At 36.2% G+C, this 11,455-nt stretch overlaps 1 protein-coding gene across 1 annotated transcript in view; it reads left to right on the top strand.

Moving 5' to 3' along the window:
- Positions 1 to 7,910: 7,910 nt before the first annotated feature.
- LOC109546322 (WD repeat-containing protein 46) overlaps positions 7,911 to 11,455 on the top strand; it is a 7,421-nt gene continuing 3,876 nt past the window's right edge. Inside the window, exons 1-7 of the mRNA XM_019917240.2 lie at positions 7,911 to 8,218; positions 8,307 to 8,543; positions 8,603 to 8,748; positions 8,802 to 9,081; positions 9,146 to 9,381; positions 9,445 to 9,609; positions 11,275 to 11,336. Of these exons, the coding sequence (XP_019772799.1) occupies positions 8,201 to 8,218; positions 8,307 to 8,543; positions 8,603 to 8,748; positions 8,802 to 9,081; positions 9,146 to 9,381; positions 9,445 to 9,609; positions 11,275 to 11,336 (1,144 nt within the window). The 5' untranslated portion in view covers positions 7,911 to 8,200. The remainder of the gene's footprint in view (positions 8,219 to 8,306; positions 8,544 to 8,602; positions 8,749 to 8,801; positions 9,082 to 9,145; positions 9,382 to 9,444; positions 9,610 to 11,274; positions 11,337 to 11,455) is intronic.

Below are 11,455 nucleotides of genomic sequence, written 5' to 3'. Positions count from 1 at the left end.
TTTTTATGATTCCATGACGACGTGAAATTATTTGCGGTAATACCACGAGAGCTTTGAAATTACTGATAGTTTTTCACGATTGCATGTTTTCCATAATTTGCAAGGAAAACATGCCAGAGTGAAAAATTATTTGGTCAATTTTAAATTTCGAGTGGTATTTAGTGAGATTATTTCTCGAATGAAATACGATATTAAGTTATAAATAATTAGTACATATCATAATATTTAACCAAAAAAAGGTGGACTGGAGTTAAGGCCGAAAGGTCTTCTGGGTCTGACGTCAGGGGACACAATGGACGCGAATTTAATATACCTTCGATCGGTGTCAATACAGTAGCATACTCTTCGAAACTTAAGACTCTAACGCCGATTACACGGTTGGTGTAAACGTGCCTTAGCACTTTTTATGCCAGCTTCCCAGATTTTTTTTCCTTTTTGCACGTATTGCGTCCAGATATTAGCCAAAACCTTTTCCGAATGGAGCACAGTAGTTTTTGAACCCTGCAATGTAAGAGTCGTTCATGTTCTTGAGTTATAATAAGCGTAGTTAACAAATACCTACTAGGGAGTATTTACGATATTTTCTGTCAAAGAACTGTGATGTGTGTTTTAGCCGACCGCCCACTAAAATTAAAGTATTAAATGATTTGTTGATTTCTGACGGTAATAAAGCTCCGAATTGCTTCGAGCTGGATGTATCATTTGTAACAAATCTCAATACAAAAGCCAAAACTCTGAGAATTCTACTCAAAGATGAAAATCTGCGAAGCAACTGGATGAAAACATTGGTTTGGTTTGACACCCCCAAGCATGACGTAATTTGCCGCTCTTCTGTATGAGTTTCCTCTCGAGATTCCCTTGGTAAGTTCCACTCACGATTATTCAGACTGAACCAATCTGGACCAAACCACCACAAGCTGTTGTTCGCGAGATCCCTCGATGAGGCACCTCTCGAAACCAGATCAGCAAGATTATCCGTTGATCTCACGTGACCCCAATCCTGCACGCTCGATAACGTTTGGATTTCACTTACTCGGTTTACTACAAAAGCTGACAGCTGCACTTATATCTGGTCGAGTTCCCAACATCAGATACATTAATGATCCTATAAGTTCTCGAACTGGTTTATTTCCTTCCAATTTTTCAAATGACTCAACATCCATGTCATAATCTTTATTCAGAGGTGTCTTTACTGGGTTGCAATTTACCATATTAAATTTCTCTAAAATTTTATCTACTTAATGTTTTTGATTCAAATACATTCCTTTATCAGTGCGTCTAATTGTTATTCCTAAGTATGAGTTCAGTTTTCCAAAGTCTTGCATTTCAAAATTCCTGATTAGATTTTCTTTTAAAAACTGAATCATTTTCATCTGATTGCTTGTTATAATATGATCACCCACATAAAGCAAAAGATACAATTTAAAGTCTTTATCCTTACGAACAGTTAAACATGGATCACCCTTGGATCTGATAAGCTGCTGAGTTAATGCAAATTTATGAAATTTTTTATTCCAGCTGTAGGGAGCCTGTTTAAGTCCATATTAAGCTTTATGAAGCTTGCAAACTTTATTTTTGTCTTGATTTATACCCTCGGGAATATTCATATATATGTCTTCATCAATGGTACCATGTAAGAATGCTGATTTTACGTCCATTTGTTCAGCATATAGGTTCTGATGATTGATTATGGCTAAAACAGTTCTTATAGTCGTCAACTTTGCAACAGATGCATATGTTTCATCATAATCAAAACCCTTCTTTTGCATGAATCCCTTAGCAACCAGACGTGCCTTATACTTTACTGTTTCTCCTTCCTGGTTTTTCTTGACGGTAAACACCCATTTACAATCAACTACTCTTCCACTTTTAGGTCTATCCACAAAAGTCCACGTTTGATTTTTCTCATCTCTTGTTTTAGCTTCCTCTAGACTGTTAGTTACTTCTTCAAAAAATGAATAAATATTTAATGTAGCGTGATAAACTTCATAATCTGGTAGATAAGTGGGCATTTTTCTTTCTCTACGTTGGTTTTTGTCTTGTTCTTCATTATTTTCATATTTTTTTCCCCTATCAATAATCTCATTAGATGTTCCTTCCTCTTGTTGCGGGCTTCGTTCCTGTGTTTTTTTTTTCATATTACCAATCATACTCTCATTTTCTAAGTTCATATCAATAACTGTTTCTCTTAGCCTTGCTTCTTGTAAATCATTAATTCTCTTACTTTCATCAAACACTACATCCCTACCAAATTCCACTTTTTGTGTCTCAATATTACACAGTCTTTAGCCATTATGAGTGTATCCTATCATAATGCAAACTGTCCCTCTGGGATCTAACTGGCTTTCCTGCTTTTGTTTTGGAATGTGTTTGTAAACTACACTTCCAAAAATTTTTAAATTTGCTAAATTTGGTTTCCTGTTGTAGAAAATTTCTGCAAGTGTTATTCCATTCCCTAAAGCTGCTGTGGGACTTCTATTTGTCAGATAAACTGTACAAAGTAGTGCCTCAGCCCACATGTTTTTCTCAATTTTTGATTCTAGTATCATTTCTCGTGCCTTTTCAAGTAAGGTCCGGTTCAATCTCTCTGCTTTCCCATTGAGCTGCGATGTGTTAGAAATGGTGGCTTTAATTTGTATACCTTTTGACCTACAAAAATTACTGAAATCCCTAGAAAAATATTCCTTTCCATTATCACAACAAAGAGAAGCAATTCTAGTGGGAAATTTAGCAAAAACCTTAACAACAAATTGCTTCCAGCAGTCAAAAACCTCACTCTTATGGTTAATTAGATATACAATACAGAAATGAGAAAAATCATCTAAAAAGTTGACAAAATAACGTTTCCCATCATGGGTTTCAGGTGTTAAAGGGCCAAAAATGTCAGAGTGAATCAATTCCAAACCCCTTCTTGATTTTGGTTCACTTTTCTTATTAAAAGGTAACTGAGTTATCTTACTTTTAACACACACTTCACAAATTGGTTCTTTGTTACATCTAACATCTTTACGAACAAAACCTGTAACCATATTATTTGACAACTTTAACCTCTTCTGATATCCTAAATGCCCTAATGGCTTATGCCAAGTCATCAAATCAGTTTGTTTATTCAATATTAATGCAGAACATTGACAATTTGTTGCTTCAAACTTCCTGAACTTGAATGTCAATTCATATAAACCATTAATTCGATTTCCAATGGCTATGTTCTGCATTCCTTTATTAATAAACACTTTCCCTGCTTTAAACAATACATCAAATCCAGATATTTAAATTTTTTGTCCTGACATTAAATTATATTTTAAATCTGGCACAAAAAAACAACATCTTTCAATGTTAAATCTACATAATCAGTTTCACCTTTAAACATTTCTTCAATATTTCCTATCTCTGTTGCAAAAACTACGACTCTATTCTCAGCAATATTAATCTTAAGTGGTTTGTTAAACTTACGGCTTTCTTTAAAATAGTTTGCTTCTTTAACCTTGTGATCAGTCGCTCCAGAATCCAAGTATTATTTAACAGTTCCTAGAGCATCTTCTCCACTGGTCACCATGAATGCAGAGGTCAGGAATGCTAAACCATCCTCCTCTTCTTGGTCCTGGTCAGCTCTATCCGCATTATGACCTTGTCGAAAACCCCCATTGTTGTTTTTCCAGCAATTTGACCTTTTATGTCCAGCCTTCCCACAGTTATAACTGAATTTAAAGTGTTGTCTCTGACCCATATTTTGACCATTTCCTTCAGTCCAATCATGCCCTTTCTTCATATAATTTCCATGCGGTTTTCCTGATCTTGATTCCTTTCCATGAGTATTAAAAGCTGAACTTGAATTTGCATTCACATAATTATCATTTTGATTCAATCTCTTGACTTCCTAATCCAACAATTTCCCTTTAACAAACTCTAATGTAAGTTTGTTTGGTTTCAAAGTTTCAAAAGCAGTAACAAGTGGATCATAATATCTAGGCAACGTCAACAAAAGATGGCAAACAATGTCCGTTTCTTCTAATTTGGCACCCACTGACTTCAACTCACGAATGGTTTCCTCAAACTTCACAAAATAAGTTTCCAACAAGTCACCTTGAGATAGTTTCATGGATAATAGCTTTTTCCTCAAAAGTCATTGACTTGCAATTCCTTTGCGCTGAAACACAGCTTCCAAAGCCTTCCACATTCCATAAGCAGTTTTCTTGTCCGTGACATATTCCAAGTGGAAATTGGCAATGCACTGTATTAATATGGCCTTGCACTTCTTATCCTGTCTTTGGAATTCTTCATTTGGATCCATTTCCTCATTTTCTATGCATTTCTTGACATCATTACTGTCTAGAATAGTTTCCATCCTAAACTTCCAGCAGTCATCGTCCTTTCCACAGAATTGTGATATGCCCAACTTTTCCAGGGCTACCTTTTTTTCCTGATGCGGCCATTTTTTTTTAAATCTTGATCTCACACATCCAGGAACAACTACATATATATGCCTGGGCCCATAATCTGTTGAATATATTGGGATTAAAGGACTGATAATTATCTTTAACTTTAACCACTTTTAATATTCAAGAAGAGAAGAACATCCTTTCCGTTTGGACAACACTGTCAAAACTTATTTATCATCACAACCAAAACAAAATTTTCTTAACAACATAAAAATACAAAACATTCAACATCTGACTGACAGAAACACTCAGGCTAATTAAAAATTATTATATAATAATAATTTACAGTTTATCCTTGTCTATCTTATTGTCACTCTCTATTTTTCCATGGTTAACGGAGTTTTAAATAATTACGGCGTAACACGTATTTGCGCAAAGTTAATTAAGCAGATTACCTTGAAAAACATTGCTGCCGTATCTCTGATATAGTTTTTTGCAAATTTCTCAGTTTCTAATAACAATTAAGTTAATTTACTATTTTTTCTGTACTCCTATAACAGCGCCAGAGAACACCTCCAGAGGAATGACGCCAATTTTGAATCACCCTATATATTAATAATTTACAAATGATTTATTCTGATCAGCTTAAATAATTATCAGATTTTGTATTCATAGTATTTAAATGAACAACTTAAACCATTAAATAAATCTCTTAAAAAGTTTGTCTTATTGTATATTTGACAGTATACTGAATCACATATAGGAATGTTTTCCGGGATTTGAAGCCGTGGTCTATGGGAATTTCTTCCTGACGTTTCGTCCATAACTGCGGTGCTGTACATTTAGAGTTGTGTACTAGTTTGTCGACTGTTAGTTTTATGCAAGTAAGACTGTGTATTCCGACAATGGTCCGAAGACAAGGAGACTGTGTATTCCGACAATGGTACCAATTTTGTGGGTACTTGTAACTGTTTTCAAAGACTTGATTGGGATAAGATCATCGCGACTTATAGTGTTGACAAAATCTCATGGTGTTTTAATCCTCCATCTGCTAGTTGGTGGGGCGGTTTCTGGGAACGGATGGTGGGACTATTAAAGCAGATTTTGCGAAAAGTTCTAGGCCGAGCATGCCTAACATAGGAGGACCTGACTACACTTCTTTGTGTCCACTTACTTACCTTTCCAGTGATGCAAATGACCTGATTCCTTTGACACCCATGATGTTCTTGAGAGAGCTAGAGAGTTCTGGAGTACCTGATTGCGATATGGTTGACTCTCAATCACTGTGTAAAAGGATTATTTATAAACAGAAACTCAGAGACGACTTGAGACTGAGATTTAGATCGGAATACTTAGGTCAGTTGAAGTCTTGGAGTTCCAAGAAGCCTAGCAGACAAATCTCTTTAGGAGAAGTGGTACTTGTGGGGAATGACATGGACAAACGCGTCCAGTGGCCGCTGGGACGAGTGAGCGAACTGATTCCGGGTAAGAATGGACAGATCCGACTCGTGCGGGTAAATACTGCTAGAGGCTCTTTATTGAGGCCAGGTCAGCGATTATACCCTTTGGAAGGTGATGTGGATAAACCTGTTAGTTCTGCGGATTGTTTTAAACTTATACCAGTGACCATTGAACCGAAGATTGTGAAAATGATTCCCAACACGTTGTTGAATCTTTCAAAGGTGCGGTAAAGTGCGCGAAACCTATAGACGATGCTCCCGTGCCTATTAAACGCATTTCGCGAAGCGGACGTACTATTAAGGTACCGAAAAAGTTTATGTAACAGATCTTTCTAGTCTAGTTTATGTATTGCCTATAGTTGTTTAATTTTAAGTATTTAGTCACATTTCAGTACGTTAGTTATAGGCATATTTACTATAGAATTTTGCTGCTGGAAGGGCTCTTGTGTTATGTGAGTCACTAACTTAGTTTAGTTTAGCGTGACTCAGGTGGGAGGATGTTAGAGCCTTCTATGATCCACCACTGTCCAGGATCAGCCCTCCACCTCTGTCTAGTAAATAGTTTTTGGCTTTTAAAATTCCCGCTAGTGGGTCAATAGGTTAAGGATCGTAAAAAATGGGCAGTGTGATTGGGTGCTTTGTGTTGAGAACGCACCCCTGTTTTTGTAAAATAAAGTAGAGTTCAGTAGTTCCTTTGTTTGGAGTGATTTTGTCTGTTTATTAAAGTAGTTAAGCAACTTTAGCTTTTTATTTTGAACCGGGTTGTGAAGTTAAGACGGGTAGTTTTATTGGACACAACACAGTGGAAGACTTACTTGACCCGTCAAACACAACTCTCAATTTAGTTGTTTCACTAGTGCTATTGATTTCACCATTTTACGGAAGGAAAAATGTGAGTTTATTTTCTAAAGTTTCAAAGTTGGTCCTTATCATATGGCCTAGTGTTCCATATTCTTTCAGGAATTTAGAATAATCAGACTTGAAGAGTGAAGTGAGGATTTCGATTAAGCTTTCGCTCAACATTTAAAAATCTCTTAATCCCAATTTCTTTGCAGTGTCCTAAATATGACTCGGAGTGTCATATACAATATTTTCCGTGGGCCCACTTGCACCAAACTTCTTCTAAGCACGTCCTCACCTAAGTATACCTTGAAATTTAAGTCCGACGTAAGTTTCAATGAGTTGCACCATCCGTTTTTCAAGTGTTCTTAGCTAAGCTTCAGGCAATAACCGGCAACTCTGTATTTTTCGTTKTGTTCTGCATGTCTGTGTTGTTTCTAACCGAAATTCGAGACCTTTTTAAAATTTTGTTTCACTCATGGCTGCAAAACAGAATGGGTCTCCTAATTTTGGTGCTTCGGAAAGAGATACTCTTTTAGAGCTCGTTGCGTTTCATTAAGATCACCGAAAATAAAAAATATAATAATAAAAATAATAACAATAAAAAAACCAGATGCTGTGTCTTCGCAAGAACAGCAGTCAACATGGTAGAAAATGTCGGGCCAATTTAATGCTATTTGTCAAAACAATTAATAATTAATTTTTAAACAACAATTCTGCCTACGACCGCAGTAATCAGGAAATTCTACAATAACTAAACTAAAAGAAGACATCCGGAAGCACATTTCCAACCAAAATTAAAAACTTTATAAAACTGATGGCGGAGGAGTTGTGCCGTGCCTTCGGTTCCCAGGGGCAATGCAGATAAAATATTATTATTCGTTGTAAATAATAAGGCCTTGTATGGCGTGAATCAATCACTTGCTGCTTTTGATGGTGATTGGGTACAGCCAAATGAAACTCCGCCATCTCTCATTTTCCTAATTAGTCAGAAAGGGCGTTAATGAAACGTTGAAATTCGTACCTACGTACATCATGAATTTTTCATGATGTACGTAGGTACTTATTTTTTGAAAATAGGACATTATGATTACACAATTCATATACGTATGCTGTATATTTGACTAACTAGCGACTAAGGTTGGAAGTAAGGTTGGAAGAAGGCTAAGTCATGCTTAAGTACTCGAGAACGAGTCCTTAAATTCGAGATTTTCAAAGACGAACTTAAGATCGTGTCATCGGTTGGTGCAATCCGTTTTTGCAGTTAGGCTCGAACTTAACGCTAAGCATAACCTTAAGTCTTTCTTAAATGTTTGGTGCAAGTGGGCCACTCGTTTAAATTTGGGGCTAGATTAGAAATGACCAATCGTAGTAAACGGCAACGGCGGACTGTCTTTTGTTTAGCTGCTCCTCGATTCTAAAGAGGGATGTTCAATGAACATAACCACTAATTTTGTATGTTCAACGTTCGAGTCTTGCATGCTAGTTAGTGTTTTTTCCAATTTCTCATAGTAATCAATAATGGCGAGGATCAGAACGGTAAGTTATCATCTTAACAATACGTACGGTATACTGTATTGTTTCAATAACGTTTTGTTATGTTTTATACACATTCTACCGGTTGCAGCCTAAAAAATCCGTTAATAAAACCCAAAAAGCCGGCAACAAGCCGGAGGAAAAGGTGCAAAATCTTAGAGTCAACAAAGGTTCAAAGAAATACAACTTACCTAAAGAGTTGGTGGAGAAATACGCAAAAGGAAATGGTGTTAACTTGAAAAAAGTACACACCAAAATCCATAAAAAGAAAATCGAGGAGAAAGAAAAGCAAATAAAGTTTGCAGCACAAGTAGCAGCTCAAACCGAGGTACTAGAGAAATAACTGCATGTTGGAATGAAATTGTTTGCAGTAACCGTGTTCTTTAGGTATTATTAACCGAACAAGAAGGCCATTTGGAAGCGGGTGATGGGGAAACTACAACTCAATTTACACAAAGTGAAATTAGAGAGCACGTAGATCTAACAGCGGCTGCAAAGACATTTGAGTTGAAGCTTGAATTTGGTCCTTACAGGTTTTTAGCTCAAGGTATACACAATACGAGTGTTCTAAAATTTGCTGTTTCAGGTCAAAATACACAAGAAATGGCCGTCATCTAGTTATAGGAGGCAGGAAAGGGCATGTAGCAGCATTTGATTGGGTTACCAAACGGCTCCATTGTGAAATGAATGTTATGGAAAGCGTTCACGATGTAAGCTTCTTACACGTGGAAACCATGTTTGCAGTGGCGCAAAAGAATTGGGTCTATTTCTATGATAACCAAGGCATTGAACTTCATTGCGTTAAAAGACTGAATAAAGTTACCAGGCTGGAATTTTTGCCATATCATTTCCTACTTACAAGTTGCGTAAGTGTTCACTCGTTTTTTATTAATACCAGTAAAGTAAACGATCTTTTTTTTGTTAATCTAGAGCGACGAGGGCTACTTGAGCTGGTTAGATGTTTCACTAGGCCAAATCGTGTCGCAGGTCAACACAAAATTAGGTAGATTAAGTATGCTTACTCATAATCCATGGAATGCCTGCCTGTGCTTAGGACATGCGAAAGGAGTAGTCTCAATGTGGAGTCCTAATTCGAGAGAACCTCTTGCAAAAATGTTATGTCATAAGGCGCCTCTTACTGCAGTGCACGTTGATCCATCTGGCATGTAAGTAATCCTTTTAATAGATATATGTGTTAGGTGCTAAATAGCGTTTTCATTTTTTTCCAGGTATATGGCAACAGCAGCCACCAACAGTGAAGTGAAAATATTTGATGTGAGAAAGTTAGAGGGCCCAGTTCAGGAATACAAGTTGATCAGTTCAGCCGGACACGTAGCTTTTTCTCAAAAGAAAATGTTGGCTTTAGGAATGGGAAATATAGTTGAAATATACAGGTGAGGAATTTTTAGTTTTTTGGAATTACCGAGAGAATCTGCATTTAGTGAAACTATTTTTTTAAATTAATTATGTATATTATACTGGAAACTACTCGAATGTTATACTTAAAGATTCGCATTAATCTTGAATTTTGTGATTTTGCGAAAAAACGAAAAACATTTCTAGAACAGCGTTTGCTGCAAAAAAAGTGCACAATTTCACTCTCCGTCTCGAAATTAAAACGAGAGTTTCTTCGCTCAACCGGTTATATGTGCCAACTAATACGAGCGATTCTGAAGACTCGCATTAATCTTGAATTTTCTCGTTTTTGTGTGAAAACTAGAAAGATTTCTAGAACTGTGTTTGCTAGAAAAATATATCCAATTTAACTCTCTACCTCGCAATAAAAACAAGCGTTTCGTACCTCAAGCGGTTTTATAAATACGAGCCAACGAATAACAGCGGTTCTGAAGACTCGCATTAAACTTCAATCTCAAATTTTCGCATTTTGCATAAAAACAGGTCTATCATAATGTTTGTAACTAAAAAGTATGCAATTTAGCTCTCTATTTCGCAATGAAAACTAGAGTTCCTTCTAGCAGAACTGGATCTCTAAATATGATCCAACGAATAAGTAAGTGGTGCTGTTCTGAAGACACGCACTAATCTTGAATTTTCACATTTAGCTAGAAAACCGGAGACATTTCTAGGACAATGTTTGATATCGAAAAGTATGCAGTTTTACCATCTGCCTCGTAGTGAAAACTAAAGATTCGCTGCTCATGCGGTTCTCTAATTACGAACCAACGAATAAGAGCGATTCTGAAGACTCCCATTAATCTTAAATTTTCGCATTTTGTATAAAAACTAAAAACATTTCTAGAACAACGTGTGCTGCAAAAAATGCTCAATTTCACTCTCTGTTTCGCAATGAAAACTATACTTTTGTGGTTCAACCAGTTCTCTTAATGCGAGCCAACTAATAAGCGCGGTTCTGAAGACTAAGCGCCAACAAATCAGAGCGGTTCTGATTGCTCGCATTAATCTTGAATGTTTGAATTTTGAGTGAAAACCAGAAACATTTCTGGAACAGTATTTGTTATAGAAACGTCGGAAATTTGACTCTATCGCGCAATGAAAACTGATCTATCGTAGCTGAAGGGGTTCTCTTAATACAAACCAACGAATAAGTGCGGTTCTGAAGTCTAGCATTAATCTTGATTTTTCATATTGTGTGTGAGAAACATTTCTACAATGATGTTTTATATGAAAAAGTGCGCAGTTTATCTCTCCATCTAGCAACGGAAACTAGAGTCTCAAAGCTTAGTCAGTTTTTTAAATACAAGCTGAAAGCATATTTTGCGTCTAATGATGATCAAACTGTGAGGGTTTCGCGCAACATGACTTCAAACATCACCCATTTTCCAAAAGCATCCTAATTTTAAACAAGAGCTCACTTTTTATATATACATTTTCAATCAATCTTGATACGATTTGTGGAAAACAGTTCGTATTTCCAATGCAAGAACGGGCAAGTTTAATGAACAAACGAATTTTTTCCCTTGCCAGGATCAGTGCCTACATGTGAAATGTTAAAAATGCATATCAAAGCATAAAGATGAAGATTCAAATTGTCTTGAAATTCTGTTGAAACAAAGGTATTTTAAAAGTTAATTTTTCAGGGATTGCTGTACACAAGCTGCAAAAAGACCTTACTTGAGACATAGATTGAACAGTTCGATAGGTAAGTGTTTAAAACACAATAGTGATAAAATACTCTAATGCGGCTTGCGAATTAAGAATTAGGTAGCATTTATACTACATGATACAGCTGACATGATTTTATTAAATTACTAGCTGACC

Source organism: Dendroctonus ponderosae, unplaced genomic scaffold (assembly GCF_020466585.1).
Source record: "Dendroctonus ponderosae isolate FM_Combo_2020 unplaced genomic scaffold, Dpon_F_20191213v2 Dpon_F_20191213_4, whole genome shotgun sequence".
NCBI lineage: Eukaryota > Metazoa > Arthropoda > Insecta > Coleoptera > Curculionidae > Dendroctonus > Dendroctonus ponderosae.
This window is presented reverse-complemented; position numbering and strand designations above follow the sequence as displayed.